This window comes from Meles meles, chromosome 5, assembly GCF_922984935.1.
Source record: "Meles meles chromosome 5, mMelMel3.1 paternal haplotype, whole genome shotgun sequence".
In the NCBI taxonomy this organism is placed as follows: domain Eukaryota; kingdom Metazoa; phylum Chordata; class Mammalia; order Carnivora; family Mustelidae; genus Meles; species Meles meles.
The window spans coordinates 71,134,289-71,151,260 of NC_060070.1; the positions used below are offsets into that span (position 1 = coordinate 71,134,289).

At 40.2% G+C, this 16,972-nt stretch overlaps 2 protein-coding genes across 4 annotated transcripts in view; one reads left to right on the forward strand and one right to left on the reverse strand.

The window, feature by feature from the left end:
• Window positions 1–3,435, forward strand: part of MED23 (mediator complex subunit 23) — a 44,575-nt gene extending 41,140 nt beyond the window's left edge. For all 3 annotated transcript variants that reach the window (XM_046005033.1, XM_046005034.1, XM_046005035.1), the window contains one exon: window positions 969–3,435. In XM_046005033.1, coding sequence (XP_045860989.1) covers window positions 969–1,121 — 153 coding nt within the window. In that variant the 3' untranslated portion in view covers window positions 1,122–3,435. The remainder of the gene's footprint in view (window positions 1–968) is intronic.
• A 527-nt stretch (window positions 3,436–3,962) lies between these two features.
• Window positions 3,963–16,599, reverse strand: ARG1 (arginase 1). Its single transcript, XM_046006759.1, has 8 exons — window positions 16,185–16,599; window positions 12,610–12,682; window positions 9,791–9,965; window positions 7,504–7,663; window positions 5,678–5,772; window positions 5,074–5,178; window positions 4,733–4,869; window positions 3,963–4,560 (listed from the first exon to the last, which is right to left on the reverse strand). Exons 1-8 carry the CDS (start codon window positions 16,239–16,241, stop codon window positions 4,394–4,396), a joined length of 969 nt encoding a protein of 322 aa, XP_045862715.1. The 5' UTR covers window positions 16,242–16,599; the 3' UTR covers window positions 3,963–4,393.
• Between the last annotated feature and the right edge of the window lie 373 nt (window positions 16,600–16,972).

Consider the following 16,972-nt stretch of genomic DNA (forward strand, 5'->3'; position numbering starts at 1 on the left):
GACATGGAGTGGGGAGGATGTTTGCTTCTTTATTTCCTCAGCAGGATTGTCAGAGTTCTCTGAGTGGAAACCAGTACAGATATGTTTGATTTAGCATCTCCTTTGTATTTGGGCTTGAGAAACTTTGACACTAGGGAATACAGAAAGGAAAAATTATTGAGCTGCTCTTTCCTGGTAAGGTCAAAGAGCATTTGAATAAAGCTAAGAAAGCCATGGAACTGCTTGTTGTTTTATTTCTTTAAAGTATTTTAAGTAAAAATAGATCTAATACTATTTTGTTTGAATTCCAAGTATAAATCAAAACCAAAAAATTAGCTTTGTAGATAAATGTTACACACCTAAGTTATTCAGAGAACTTCAAAACATAATCATGATTCATGCTTCTGTGATGATGGCATTTTAAAGGATGGTGAACTTGGTCCCTGGGTGGTGCATTCAGTCAAGTGTTCAACTCTTGGTTGTGATCTTGGGGTTGTGAGACGGAGCCCTGTGACTGGCTGCATGCTCAGCGTGGAATCTGCTTCAGATTCTTTCCCTCTCCGTCTACCCCCTCACTTGTTCTTTCCCTCTCTCTCTCAAATAATAAAATCTTTAAAAAAAATATATTAAAGAAAAAGAAAAGGATAGTGAACTGGTTGGATACATAAAATTTGCAGTGTAAACTATATTAGCATTTGACAGTGGGATGACTGGCTAACTAGGTAAGTGAGTATGTTTTTGTAAATGTGGACATATATAGATTATATGCACACATATAATGTGTGTGAGGCAGAACACATTTTTTTACTTATGTGAGAGAGAAAGAATTGTATTTGCTTTTGTTAAAACTTAAAACACTAAAAGAAACTTCTCATCCAGCCTATTCCACTCCCTAGTTTATTATCTCCAGATATAAGTAAAGCACTTCTTTAAAGGTGGGAAATTGAAGTTCTCTGGTTGAAATATTTTTTAATGTGTTTATTTCTTAGGTAGAGAAGATTATCTGCAACTTAAAACCAGCTTTAAAACTCCGTCTTCGATTTATCACACACATTAGCAAGATGGAACCAGCTGCCGTGCCTCCTCAGGCCATGAGTAGTGGGTCTCCAGCACCTCAGGCGAATCAGGTGCCAGGGTCTTGACCAGTAACTCAGTGAAGTCCGGGTGTATGGTGGTGAAAGTGGAAACACATTTGTCTTTGAAAGTGGACTCAAACCTGTTAAATCTGAACATGGTTGTGCTACATAGTGGTGTAGTAGAAGCAGTGATGTTCAGATTGTTTTATTTTGATTCTAATGATGAATCTATTGATACTTTATAACTCCTATCTCCCTATCTAATTTTTGTCTCTAAGAGATCAAGTAAGCTGCATGTTGCTCATATCCATAACAATTTATTAGATCTACCTAGGAATATGGAGGTATCTATGATCAAATGACTTTTGTAGATACTTTCAATCTTTCCTATTCCAGCCACTGGTTTTATTTTCAATTTTTATTGTTAATGACTTCAGTCTTCAAATACATTGTTTTCAAGGTACCACACATGTAAAATAGTTATCTGATCATTTTATACATAAATCTCTTGGTGTATCTTTGGGATAGATTTTTGTCAAGCAAAGGACTCTAGATTTCATTGTATTGCAGAAGCACAGTTTCATATTCTTTTAAAAATGACTTAAAAATTTTACCATAGGTTTCCAAAGAAATGGGTGAATGTTTCTATCAAGGCAGATTGGCAAGTTTTTGCCTTTGCTGTGGACTCAAACTTACTGTATGAAATGAGTTGGAAGCCTTGTAAGAAAATACCATAGAAATGTGTAAACCTAATAAAATCGTGCTTAAATGGTGCTCTCCAATCTCTGTTTTTAAAAATAAATTATTTGCTTTTCCAGGTTGACACTTTCACCTAGCCAATGATGTGATTTTTGAAATTTTTATAATGTTAAAAATTTTAAGTATTTATATTTTTAAATATAGCATACATTTTGGTTCTTCAAGGTTTATCAGATTTTGAGAGACAAACTGTTAATTTGGGGAGGGGGGAAATGGCAGTAAGACTGTAAAAGCCTTGAAAAGTAAGTAAAATCTGTTGAATGAATAAACTGATGACTTACTCAATCTGAGTGAGTGTCTGCTGTGTTCCAGGCAGTATGCTGACTGCAGAGAACTGGACTGTTGCTATGAGATGTACACTACAGTTGGTGACTGACATTGGCTTGGGACTTAAGAGTTACTGTTTTTTTTTGCTTTTTTTTAAGAATCAGAAAAGTTTGAACTATACTTCAAATCTTTATTTCCAAATACCTCCCTCTTAGACCTTTGTCTTCCTTGTGGTTCATATTATTCTGATCATTAAATCTTTATTTGCCATGCAAGTCCAGCTTAAGATTTCTATAACAGTATAAGTAATTTTTCTAGGTTAATGATATTCTTAAAATTCTCCAGAAGTTTAATGCTAGAAATGAATTCAGGTATTACTTTTAACATAGTCTCAATATATTCTTGCTGCCTTGAAGAATGTATTGCGTTGAGATCATAGAATAGGAATGATTGTGACACTGGTATTTACAAGCAGAATAAAGGAAGTAAGAATCAGTACTACTTTTCTCAAGGACAAATACATTCCAGTTAATTTATTAAAAGTTCCCTTTTTTCCTCTCTTACTAAAAATTTAGGAATATGATTTTTCCAAAATAGGCTTTTAAAAGAATTGTTAATCAGACATTAGAAGAAGATAGATTTATTTGGTTTTAGAATGCACCTGAGGGGAAAACAATGCCTTTATATTCATTGCATCCTAAAAGTTTTTCTTTCTGAAAATTAATAGTAATTTTCAGAGTGGCTCTGTCCAACAGGACTTTCTGCAGTGGTGGAAATAGTCTGTGTCTGTGCTGTCTAGTACAGAGTCAGAAGCTACACATGCCTATTGAGCACGTGAAATGTGGAACTGAATTTTTAATTTTATTAAGCTTTACTTAATTTAAATAACCCCATGTGCCTACATTACTGAACATTATTCTTTAAGTTCCATCATAATTGCTCTTACCTAAAAGTAATTCAGTAAGATATTTCTTACTGAGTGTATAGTGTCAACATTTGGGTTTAAGATTCTGGGTTGCATGTGCAACATCAGATGATAGAGGCTCTTTAACACATAGCCATTACAGCAATAAAAATCCTTGCATGGGACTGGCTTCTTTACAGAGTCCAATGGAGTTCTGTGTAAGCTAGGGAAAAGGGGAAGAGTTTGCTTCCCTGACTTTGATTATACAGTTGACCCTTGAACAACGCAGGGGTTAGGGGTGCTGACCCCCACACACAGTCGAAAATTTGTAACATTTGACTCCCCAAAACCTTAACTATTGATAGCCTGTTTTTGACCAAAAGCCTTACTGATAACATTAGTTGCCGATTAACATATTTTGTTGATAACATACCTATATAATATGTATTATATACTGCATTCTTATAATAAAGCTAGAGGAAAATGTTACTAAAATCATAAGAGAAAATACTTTTACATTGCTGTGCTGTATAAAAAAAAAGTCCGTGTGTAAGTGGACCCATGCAGTTCAAACCCATGTTGTTCAAGAGTCAACTATAGTTTATTCTTTATTCATTTTATTCCATTTCCCTCACTATATTCCAGAGCTGAGATAAGTTTTGGGGTTGTTTGAGGATTACAGGCAGTGAGACACTGTAATTGCAATGAGTGGGGTTGGAGGGGGAAGTGTTTGGAAGCCAAAGATAATTTTGGGTGAAATTCCTATCTGAATTAGAAGGTCTTAGAAGCAAATAGCAGTTTGATTTCTTTTCTACCTCCAAAAGGCTACCTGAATAGCAGCCTTGCATCAAATGTAAGCCAATATCGTGTCTGAGGTTTAGAAAAAGTAAAACATGATCATCTAACATTAATGAACTTGGAGATTCACAAGGCCTTACCGTTACCTATTTTACAGATGAAGAAACCAGGAGGCAGAGTTTTGTCCCACCAGTTTTACTGTGTTTTGGGGATGATGATTTTACTGAGGGCTTTTTAAATCCTTAGTAAATCCATGTGTTTAGAAACATATAAACATAATAGAACCTTAATATAAAGATTTTATTATAAAAATCACATCTTTTGAATAACATGGGAATATGGTCCCTTTTCAGGTGGGATAGTTTTATCTCCTGATATCAGGAGTCCCACTCTGTGTGTGTCTTTAATTACACAAAACTTAGAGTTTCCAAATCTTGAAGTTCACACCAAGAGGGAATTGATAGTTCATATTAATCATACCAGTATTTACCAAGTCAGAACATTTTTCAGAAAGACCAAATTTTGGGGAGGATAACTGTAAGCTTAAGTAAATTATTAGATTGGCTAATTATGACATTAGCTGTGAGATTTTTACATGATGTTTCCACATTTACTTAGGTGGGTTAAGGTAGTCAACAGGCTTATGATTACCCTCCCGCGCAACTCCAAAGCAAGCCAAGGTTATTGCTACTGCTGTGTTCACTGTTCGAGTTACTTCTTCTGGTGTCTTCCCCAGAGATGGGTTCACTTCCATTATATCTAATCCTGAGAGTAGCCCTGCAACAACAGTGGAAAATAATGTAATTTGTTAAATAATTGACATTTTTAACTCAGTACTCTGTCTTGAAATACCCAGTAGTGTAAACAGGTGGTGATTGCTTCATGTAATAGGCATTCTGGACGTGTCCAATGGGGCTTGATTTTCAGATCAGAGGGTATAAATATATACCTGTTTTGTAAATTTCTTCTGTAATGTAGAGACCTTCTCTGTAAGACAGACCTCCGACAACTGGTGTGCCCGTAGCTGGTGTGAAAGATGGGTCCAATCCATCAACATCAAAGCTCAGATGAATTGGCCTTTTTTTTCTTTGAAGAGGTGGGAAAGAAATTCAGTTTAAAGTCGGTGGTTTAATACATAGCACATAAATATAGTTCTTGCCTTGCTTTATAAAAAGTAACAGTCCAGTGGAGTTCCATAATGTTACATGAAGGCTTTATTAATAATTTACGTTAACATCAGTAGTAAGTACTTTTAATAATATTTGTGTTACACACACACAGGCATCATACCTTCCTAGTAGATAGCTGAGTGTTTCTTCCATCACCTTGCCAATTCCCAGTTTATCCACTTCAGTCATTGAAAAATATTTAATACCCAGAGTTTTCAAAATGTAGCTAGGAAAGAGGAGATATTAAGATAATCCTACAGTTAATAAAGAGTCTAGCTCTATGCTCTCTTGTTTCTTTTTAAAGAAAAGATGATTGTGGTAAGATACATAAAATAAGTCCTATGATCTATATGTATATATCTATGTATTTTTAAAATATTTTATTTATTTGTCAGAGAGCACAAGCACAAGCAGGGGGAGCATCAGGCAGAGGGAGAAGCCTGATGTGGGTCTTGATCCCAGGATCCCAGGAACATGCATGACCTGAGCGGCAGGCAGATGCTTAACCAACTGAGCCACCCAGGTGTCCCTATATCAATGTGTGTTAACAGCAAGGCAATTAGTATAAAAATCACCTGATTTATAGACAAATATTTATATGGGTATATAGGTATTGATATATATACTTGGTGCTTAAAATAATTTTTTTCTCATAGGTTTGGCCAGGTTGCCTAGCATGCAAAAGAGAGAAAATGAAGGTAATTCACACCAAGGAATAAACTTACTGTTCTGCAGGGTCCACGTCTCTTAGGCCAATATACACAATATCTTTGGCAGATATGCAGGGAGTTACCCAGGAGAATCCTGGTACATCGGGGATCTAAAATTGCAATGTTTTCATTTGATTAGAATATATGATTCTTGAGCAAATCTTACATTGAAAGTGAAGGGCTTTTACTGGATTGCATATATCTTATATTTAGAACATAAGTTTCGAAGAAATCATTAAAACACCATAGAAAATTCAGAAGAGAATGCCTGCTTCCCCTTGTGCTACTCTAGATCTAGACTTTGGCCTTAGTCCCCTTCACCCTATAGCCCAGACCTGACCTGAATCATTTGTCAGCATTTACCTGCTCTGTACCCCATTGCCCTGGGAATGGGAAAGCACCCTGCTTTCCCAAAACTACTGTAAAGAGATCAGTGTGCTCTTATGACTCTTTTGGCTTCCTTTTTTATTCTTCTTCTCAGTGAGGACTTAATCCCAAGGATGGTTTGGAGTGAGGGAGATTTTCAAACAGCCCTTCTGTTACTCTCCAAATGTCCTGGAGCCAAGGGTGGCTATTCCTGTGTGTTAACTACACACTTTGGAAGTTTATTAACCTAGTACTTGGTCATCAGTTCAGAAAGTGTTACTTCTGAGCCCTTAACAAGGGGGTTTGAATCTCCAGGTATCATCATAAAGACCAAGATTTGGGGCACCTGGGTGGCTCAGTGGGTTAAGCCTCTGCCTTCAGCTCAGGTCATGATCTCAGGGTCCTGGGATCAAGCCCCGCATCAGGCTCTCTGCTCAGCAGGGAGCCTGCTTCCCCCTCTCTCTCTCTGCCTCCCTCTCTGCCTCCTTGTGATCTCTGGCTGTCAAATAAATAAATAAAACCTTTAAAAAAAAAAATAAAGACCAAGATTCTACAGCTGTAGATAAAAACGGTAAAATATGGATAAGGATATGTATGGTGATTTTTTTTTTAATATTTTATTTATTTGACAGAGAGAAATCACAATTAGGCAGAGAGGCAGGCAGAGAGAGAGGAGGAAGCAGGCTACCCGCGGAGCAGAGAGCCCGATGTGGGGCTCGATCCCAGGACCCTGGGATCATGACCTGAGCCGAAGGCAGAGGCTTTAACCCACTGAGCCACCCAGGCGCCCCTGTATGGTGATTTAATAACAGTAAAATATGGATATGGATAGTGATTTAATATCATTTTATCGATATGCTACAGAATATCAATAATATGAACCACAACGTTAAATCTTAATCTGGAATGTTGTCTCACATCTTTTTAGAATGGAGCAAGGAGTTAGTTCTTCTTCTTATGATGCAGATATGAACTTTACACAGTAAAGATATAAAATAATAAACCATTGTAATCCACATTTTAAAACTCCAGTTTTGAAAAAGTTCCCGTGATGTGGAGGGGATGCTTGGGAAACAGGAGAGGCTGTGTGGCACATGGTAGAAAGAGGTAGTTTATAGGCCAGTTCTGGCCCTTCCCTTGCTATGTGCCTGGCATGTGATCTTGAGCAAGTCAGTTAACCTCTGAACCTATGCTAACTTGCTTAGAAAGGATTACTCTCTGCCTCATATACTAAAAAGGGTAGTTTAAGAATCAAAAGGGAAGACATATGTAAAGTCAGTTTGCAAACTGTCATGTAAGGTAGAGGCACAGACCCTCACTTCCTTTATGTATCAAACCTTAGCTTATACTGAGAAAATAGTTTGAGATTACACCAAAAACAAGATGGCACCAGGTTCTTCCTTCCCTTCTATCTCCTGAACTTCTGCTAAAGAGAAGATGGTTTCTTTCTAATAGAATACCAACCAGCCCCTTACCTTTCCTTTTAGTTCCTTCAGGAGGAAAGACACAGGTTGTCCGTGCAAGTTCCCACTTGTGGTTGTCAGTGGAGTGTTGATATCAGTGTGAGCATCCACCCAAATGACACAGAGATCTGGGTGGACCCGAGCATGGCCAGAGATGCTTCCGACCGCCATACTTTGGAGGAAAAAAAGTTTGTGTGAACATCAGGTTTGCACTACTATTCCAACCATCATATTATTATCTCAGTGCTCCCACTTGGTTTTCCTTTAAGTCAAAATGGCTGGTTCTTCTAATGGGTTTTTAATTGCAGGTGCTAATTAAATAATTATAACAATAGAAAAGCATAGGTTATACTTAATTAATAAGTTTCCGTTAATGGTCTTACTAAAAAACTTGCGATTTTATTTTTTTTTGGAAACCACCTTCTAATGAAATTATTGTTTTAACCAGAAATTAAATCTATATAAAAACACTAGCCACACAAGAAATTCCTTAGCATGAGACATTATTTAATTCTCAAGATTAAATCAGGCTCGTTTCCTCTATGCTCATGTGTCTTGGTAAATACTTCATTCTCTCAAGCGAATTACCATGGAGTCCATTTTTCCTAAAAGCCAATTATTGTACAACTGGAGAGCACCACTCAGAAATCCTTGCATCCAGTTCAGCCGGCATTTCCTAGGTGCTCACTTGGTGTTCAACTCTCAGACGCTCTGCTTGAACTTTCTACTCTCCTGCCACACATTTAACGACCTGCTCTTAGCCAAGTCCAGAGCTCTCAAAGTTCACCTCAAACACTCCAAGCTCCAGAAAATTTACCAGGATGGAAGGGCTGAATAAAATCTTACATGAAAGTTCAAAGATCAGGATTTGCCATCTGGTGCCTGTGTTCTCCCACCTACAGATGGTCAGGTGTCATTCAGGGAACTGTGAACTTGTAGATGCTCAAGGTGAAGGCTACCTGCCTCGAAGCTTAGGTATTGCTTATCCAGCGTAATATTTGTTTCCCCTTTAGGGATTTCTTGTCTTGTGGCTATTTGCCACTCTTAACATTTCCATGTACAAATTTTTCCACTTAAGAAAGAAAGTGAGCCCCAGTTTCTCAATTATAGTTTTCTCACACAGGAGCCCTGAAAATGGTTTGGCTTTGGAGGAAAACAGGGAGCTGGAGTGATTGACTCAGGCATCAAGAGCCATTGTCACGTTTGTACTTTCTGATCTGGTCAGCCCTCTGGTGTGGTACTCGGGGACCTCGAGAGTAGACATCAAAAAGGCTCACACACAGAAAGGGTCTTTGCCACATTATTTATAGTCAGGAAAATTTGAAAATTACTGAATATGTGGCAATATGGATATGTATAGTGATTTAATACCCTGATGTATACAGCAATAAAAATTATGCTTATATACATTATGAGGTAACATAAGGAAATCTGTACTTTAGGTTAAGAACAAAGTATCAGGAGGTGCCTGGGTGGCTCATTGGGTTAAGCCACCGCCTTTGGCTCAAGTCATGATCTCAGGGTTCTGGGATGGAGCCCCGCATCGGGCTCTCTGCTCAGCAGGGAGCCTGCTTCCCCCTCTCTCTCTCTGCCTGCCTCTCTGCCTACTTGTTATCTCTGTCAAATAAATAAATAAAATCTTAAAAAAAAAAAAAAAGAACAAAGTATCAGATAACAGGGTTGTTAAACAAAGAGGGGTACAAGGGAAACAGTATGGCAAAAGAAATATGCCCGATTTGCAATTTCACTTGAAATGCTTGTTAGGAAATATAATTACTACTATTTTATTTGTGTGTGTGTGTTTCAAAAAGTTTTGAAATGATTACTTTTATAATGGGAAACACACTTTAAAATACTGACTTAAATGAGTTGTTCCTGTTATCAGGAATCAAATCCAATAACCTGGCTAAGAACTTCCTCATGCTTATTCATTTAGGAATGTAAGTTTGTGCTGAGTATTTTACTGAAATCCACTCATGTCATATACTTTCTGCTGTAATAAAGATAATGCAAGGCTTCACATAGAGCTCTCTATTTCCAAAAGAAAATAGTAATTGCACATGTTGCATGGAGCACTGAGTGTGGTGCATAAACAATGAATCTTGAAACACTGAAAAAAAAAATTTTAAATGGGAAAAAAAAGAAAACAGTAACTGAAACAATTAAAAGAAAAGGCAGAAATTTTGGTATCGAGTATGCATCCGTGCTTTCCCTTTCATTTTCTCTTCTCTTAGGGTTTTGGTTACACTCCCTCACACCATTTGTGCCAGACTTCAGAGAGAGGATCATGAAACAAGACCTGTGGTCTCCGCCCAGCACCAGGCTAGTCCTTCCACTCTTCTTGACGTCTGCCACCACGCCAGCCAGCTGCTCATTTGCTTTTCCCACAGACCTCGGATTCTTCACAATTTGAAAGGGAGGATCACTAGGGACATCAGAAAAGGGCACGTCCCCGTAATCTTTCACATCACACTCTGTAGTTAAAACCAAAAGCTTCGTGTTACTACATCAACAAAGATTACAAAACAGTCTGTGTAGGATGAATCCAAATTTACAAAACAGTGTACTTTTATAAGGGTAAGCAGAGAAAACATCGAGAAGGACCATAAAATTTGCAAAGGTAGAAACCGTGTCTGCTTTTGCCTGACATCGTCATCTCAGCTGTACACCAGGTTCTCGGCAAATACTTCTGGGATCAATCCATTGAGGCTGGACACCAGAGCAGGACCGTGATAATCTTCCGGTTTGGGCTTAATGAGCGGCCTCGCTGTCTTTATCTCCATGTGGCCCTCTCTGCTTATGTGCTTTCTACCTTTCTCCAATAAGCATGTTTTGTATTTGTAATAAATAGTTTTTTAAAAGAATGTGTATATATATATATACATATATATATATAACCTATTATATATTATGTACAATTCATTATGTATTATATAGATGCCCAGAAGTAAATACACCTGTTACACCAGTATTTTCTAAATTTTCGGACTGTCCTTGGTTTCAATCCAATCTGTTACCTGCTGAAGCAGTTCGGGTCCCTCCTCTATGGATTGTACCTGCCTCAGAGTGGTATTGTCAGAATTCAGTAAGCATATGATTAGCAACGAGCTTAACAGTTCACTGAGCTCAGGAAATAAAGGCTTAATTATTATACCTTTTTAATAAGGAGAAATTGTAGGTAACCCAAGGTTCCTAAGGACCTGGGTGCACTTCCTAGAAGGCCTTGCATTAGGCTTCAGAGCACAGAGTTTCTGGTAGAACTGTGACATGAGATTTGTTCAGTGTTCTGAACTAACCGGTCATCATCTGATGTATTTATTATATGTTTGTGTGTATCCATGATTCAGTAACACCTTTAAGAGATTGAACCCTATGTAAAATCTGACCAGTTGGTGCTTGTTAACTGAGAGACTAGTCCAGTCCACACAACCCTTCTCTTCTCTATCCCCCTCTTTTTTTCAGCTTCATGACATGTAATTCTTTTTTTTTTTTTTTTTTTAAAGATTTTATTTATTTATTTGGCAGAGAGAGATCACAAGTAGGCAGAGAGGCAGGCAGAGAGAGAGAGAGAGAGAGAGAGAGAGGGAAGCAGGCTCCCTGCTGAGCAGAGAGCCCGATGTGGGACTCGATCCCAGGACCCTGAGACCATGACCTGAGCCGAAGGCAGCGGCTTAACCCACTGAGCCACCCAGGCGCCCCTACATGTAATTCTTATTTACTAAAATTCACTCATTTTAACTGCAGTTCAAGGAGTTTTAGGAACATCTACAATTTTGAAACCACCACCATAATCGAAATTTAGAACACTTCCTTTACCCACCCCCCAAATCCTCTCATGCCTCTTTTCAGTCATTCCCTGTGCCCACCCCAAGGCAACCGCTGATGAGCTTTCTGTTGCTAGACTTTGACGTCTTCTAGAATTTCATGTAAAAGCAGTCATACCATAGGTAGTCTTTTGTGTCTGCTCTCTTTCACTTAGCATGTTGTCTTTGATGTTCATCCCTGTTCTTGCCCATGTCCGTGACCCCTTCCTTTTTATGGTTGAGTGCTCGCCCACAGTACGGGTGTACCTCCCATCATTTATCCCTTCACCAGTCGGTGGATATTTTGTGGCTTCCATTCTTCTGGCTATTATAAATAATGCTGCTAGAAGCATTCAGGTACAAGTCTTGGTGTGGATGTGTTTTCACTTCTTCTGGGGAAATACCTAGGAATAGATCTGATGGGCCAGAAGGCAGTTGGATGTTTATTCAAGAAACTGCCAAACTGATTTCCAAAGTGGCTGTATCATTAAGCTTTCCCCCCAGAAACGTGATAGTTCCAGTGGCTTTGTGTTCTTGCCAACACTTCATCAGGATTTTATATATAAAGACAATATTTGCTTTAGCCTATACTTTTAAACTCCGTATGATTTTTTTAAAAGATTTTATTTATGTATTTGACAGAGAGAGACACAGCGAGAGAAGGAACACAAGGAGGGAGAGTGAGAGAGGGAGAAGCAGGCTCCCCGCTGGGCAGGAAGCCCGATGCGGGGCTCGATCCCAGGACCCTGGGATCATAACCTGAGCTGAATGCAGAGGTTTAACCCACTGAGCCACCCAGGCGCCCCTCCCTATGATTTGTTATCTGCATGCTCACATTCTGTGTATGTATCATGTATGCAAATGCACATACACAACATACCTCTTCCTCCTCCCCCTCATCACCATCGCTGTTTTATTTCCTTTGACAAACAGGAGCCCTCTTGCTAGCAGGTACTTTCTGCTATTTGTTCCTTTCCATTTGCGATTCCCCTGACGCCTCTACCCCCCACCCAACTGCAGTTCTAGCTCACACATTCTTTTATACTTTTATATTCTCTTATTCTTTTATATCTCCTGGCTGGAAAGACAAAATTTCTGAGTGAGAACATTCATCCAACAATACTTATGGAGCATTTTCTCCATACACTGCTTTTTTTTTTTTTTTTAATAGGCTGTACCTCTTAAGTTACCACGAGTGCTGCCATTCTGTGTGAAAAATGTCATTCCACATACACCCCCTCTTTTAGCAGAAGCCTGCTGCTTTCTCCAACGTGGGAAGGAAAGCAGGCTGGTCATCTTCCAATGGAAAAATTACCTTGTTCTTTCAGTTTCTCCAGCAGGCCAGCCTTTCTCAGCACTGTGGGGCCTTCTTCCACCCCTCCTCGCGGCTGAATGATTAAAAAAACAAAATAATTCAGACATGATCAGATGCCCACAAAGGAAACTCTTTTCATTCTTTAATCAGGTGAAGAGTAGCTTTCGTTTTCAGAGTTCCTCCAGAGCCAGGAATTTACCCCATCTCGAAGTAAGGCAGGTTGAATGAGTCCCAGGTCAGCTACGAGGATCTCGAATCAGAAAGGCCGTCTTACTTTCCTATAGGCACGCAGCTAACAAATGGCAGAGCCTCCGCTCATATCCAGGTTCCTTGGATTCCAGAACCTGCGTCTCCTCTCCCCGTGACGGACACCACGCTATCAACGTGGTGAACACGTATCTTATGCAAAAGCACTCTGAGAGACAGAGAGACAATCAACTAAAAAGAGAGGCCTCTTGTTGTTGAGTAACCCATGAGCTAATGGGGAATTTGTATATTTAGCCCCAATTACAGATCTTGGAGATGTGCTTCAGGGCTGGTACAAGAGGTCGCAACCACAGAAACAGGACCCTCCACACCCTGCCGAACAGGGACAGAGGGTGCCAGGAGAGGCTGCAGGGAGTAGATGACATTTCAGCTGAGTCTTGCTACATGAGTAAGTTTTCAGGAACAGGGATGGTGTGGTGGAGCTACTTTGCAAACCCAGAGAAAAACTTGGGTAAAAGCCTAAGAAAACAATCGAGCCTCACATTAGAGAGCCCTACGTGAGTGTCTACACGGCGATAAGTCAGAGAGCTCCGGGGGAGAAAACAGGCCACAGAAATTCATCACCTGGGAGCTGAATCCACAAAGACCAACCCAGTATTTCAGGTTCTGACCTGCTTCGGCACGACTGACAAGAATTCTCCCCTTGCTGTTTTCACAGGTCAGAGAAGCAAACACAGTTCCTCCTTGCCACACATCCTCTCCAGCTTCCTGGCAGAATAGAAGCCTAAACAGAGAGTTCTCTTCTGTAGCTCTCGGATTTTGACTTCCGGCAAGGCTTGCAGACACAGGAAGTTATTTTGGGTTAGAAAATAACCAAAAGACACGTGTGTCTGTCCCTAGGATTGGGGCCGTGGCACCAAACAAAGCAGCTATGTCTATCTAATTCCGATGACAGCTGATTTGCCTCGGCGGCCAAGCACACCCTGGGTGTCCCATTCCTGCTCCAGGCGGCAAGTTTCCGCTACCCCTCTGCCCCATGCATGCCTTCTTGCGTGACCACCCCCAGACACCTCCTTCCCGGAGCAGATGTAATTGCCTCTTCTTTAAACCTCAGTAGAGTGCCACTTGGCTCAAACTTTGCCATTGGCTTTGTGTTCATCTACTTTGTCTTTCCTCGGTGATTAGATTTCAGCCCAAGGGGGCTACAAGTCATAGTGCTTGTCAGATGCTCAAAAGCTGGTCACCTTGAGAAGACCCCTGGCCGGTTCCCTCTTCCTTTCAAGCTTTGGAACAAGTTTTACAGACCCTTCCTCTGACACTCTATTTGCACCAACACAGTGGTTAGATTTCCTGGAGTGATACTTCCCATCATTCTTTTGTATTCGTTTGATTCAAACTGCTGCTCATGATGAATCTTTTCTCATTGCTTGGTTTATCTGCCCACTTTGGAAATCACTTTGTTAGCTCTACTGACTCTACTGGGCCCCCAGCCCTAACTGGCCACAAGTGTCAAATCTGCGGCGGCTCAACAGGCATCGACACAAGTCAGGGGCATAGGCTTCAGGATCACGGAATCCTGTCTGGAATCACACAGTCGAGGCAAGTTAACTTAGCCAATTGCTAACCCTCTCTGAGCCTTAGTGAACAGTACAGTAAATATCCTACTTCTCTCATTTTTGGCCATCAACTCTCCCCCATCACTCACTGCCTTGCAAGGGAGTGGAATCTTTTCTCAGACTCAACCTTCTAAGCCATATGCCCTTAATCCTCTCCTTTGCCTATTTGTAAACCTCTACCTCCTTTAGGTAAGGAGAGACGCTAACACGTTGGCCGCCATTTTCCTCCCATGCTATGGCTTTGTGTAGAAACACCTCTCTCTGAGCCCTTCCTGTCAGGAGACAATAAGCTTCTTTCTCACGGGGACAAGTTTTAATAGGGGAAGAGCTGTAGAGTAAAAGAAATACTAAGAATAGAAAATAGTGTCAGGCTGTGTTTCAAAATACTATCCTTTCAAAGGGCCATTATTATCATAGCATAAAATCTTCTGGTGAGGACCAAGGGCCAGGGTATATTCAGGCTGCTGCTTGCCTCCCTGCCTCCCTCCCTCCCCCATTTCCTCCCTTCTGCCTCTCTTTCTTCCTTCTTAAATTTTTATTTTCCTTCCTCCTTTCCTTCCTTTCAGTCAGTTATTTTCACTCTACCTTCTTTAGAACAAGAGGTGAGTATATTGTGGTTTTTACCATTAATCTGAGCACTAGACACTTCCATGTGGGCAAAATGTCCGTGTTCTGGAAGAGAGCTTTGAAGGATGACCAGGAGAGTTGCAGCAGTGTTTACTGACAGTCCAAAGGCAGTTTGGGTCTCTACCCTCTGACCTCTCCCAATCTGTTTTGCAATAAAACACAGGAGTGCCAAGCACGAGCTCAAAACTAAGAGGAGCGAACCACTGTCCAGATGGGCAAAGAGAATGCTGGAAGACGGAGACAACCCCATTTGAAACAACCACGATGACAAAATATCAACCCTCAGAGTTTCAATTGCTTTTGTTTTTGTTCTTTGTTTTCCCCCTTTAAGCACAGATGCCCGCTGAAGGCTGAGGTCTCTAATCCCACTATGTTTGCCAAAATGAATGCACTCACCAGAAGAAAAGGTTGTGAAGTTCAAGGTTGCTGGAATGTGTTGGCAATCTGGGAATTTCATAAATGCATTAGTCCCTTCAATGTTGCCACCTTCCAGTTGGATTTCCTTTTCTTTCCTTTTTCTTTTTTCCTCTCTCAAAAAGAGATACACAAAGGTTTCTACCTAGTGCATGAACTAACACTTTCACAGGATTGTGAAAACCCTCAAATAATACGAATCATTCACCAAGTTGCATAAAGCAATAACATTTAGGTTATGCAGACTAAAAGAAGTCTGAAAATTGCTGCCAATCCATGAGATGTTTCTAGGCATTAATACATGACTAAACCAATGTGTTTTCTTAAAATCCTCTCACTTCTGCATAGGCACTATGAAACCCAAAGCAATGAGAACATGGGAATTTCAATGAGTAGCTATAATACAGACACAGTCCATTTGCGTTCAAATAAAAATATGTTCTCTCAAAGAATACAAAGAAAAATGTAGTAGATTCAAATACAACTGGCTGTGGCTGAGATTAGGAGCCACAAGAATAAGTGAGTTTGTGACCATAATTCTCCAAAGTTGCAAAATGGTAAGAGGACCTTAAAATATATATATAAATTTCAGGCCCAGTTGTCCCAGGGAACAGAGCTTAGCAGACATTAACATTAACACCTTACCTTACTAATTCTGAATTCCGAGACTTTGTCATGAATTTCAGTTATTCAAGGACACATTTTACTCACCTGGCCCTTTGAGAAAGGCACTCCGATGATCCCTACGAATTTTGACTTGGAACTCATGCTCTGGCCCCTTCTCTCCGCTGCTCCGAGCTCTCCAGCCAGACACCACTCTCTGCAGCCCTCAGTGACCAACGGCACATATTTTTTCCATTTATAACTGGGCTGAATCTGTTTACCTTATTCTAATGAGGAAGGCTGGCTCCACCCACTGCACAGAAACACAATCAGGCCGAAGTCTCGCAAATTCTTCATACCTGGAATAACCTATAATCTAGATTTCTAATTAAGGGAGCTTATTCATGTCACCAGCTCACTTCCATTTTACAAAGTCAGCTGGACGACTAGAATCTTCCCTAACCACAGCCTTGATTTCCTAAGCAGGATAATCTTTTCTAACCACAATCAATTAATCATAACCACATAAGTAGTGTCGTGGTTCCAGCTGTGGAAATGCAGGGCAGGGCTCCACCTCCTCGAGGCCTTTGAAACCTGTGTGGAATAGGGCTGGGCCTGGTGAGTCTGTCTCTCACATCCCTTCCAACCCTGCAGCTCTGAGCAGGTCTCACACACTGGGATTAATGGTTAATCCATGAGACATGCCTCATACATCACTGGTGTGTAGTATCCAGGAAAGCACAGGATTTCCTTTTCTCATTATTACTGAAAAGAAAAATGAATGACCTGACTAAGAACCCAAAGATGTTACCGTACGAATTTTGAAATACGGTGTGCGGGGAAACTGACAATTCTTGGGATCGTAATATCAGAATCAGAGGTAAAAATCGCCAAAG

Coding starts and splice junctions, on each gene's coding strand:
- ARG1 (XM_046006759.1), bottom strand. CDS start 16,241: ATGAGTTCCAAGTCAAAATTCGTAGGGATCATCGGAGTGCCTTTCTCA. Junction 5,179..5,677: donor GACGTGGACCCTGCAGAACA/GTAAGTTTATTC, acceptor CCTCTTTCCTAG/CTACATTTTGAAAACTCTGG. Junction 4,561..4,732: donor AGAAGAAATTTACAAAACAG/GTATATATTTAT, acceptor CTGTTGTTGCAG/GGCTACTCTCAGGATTAGAT.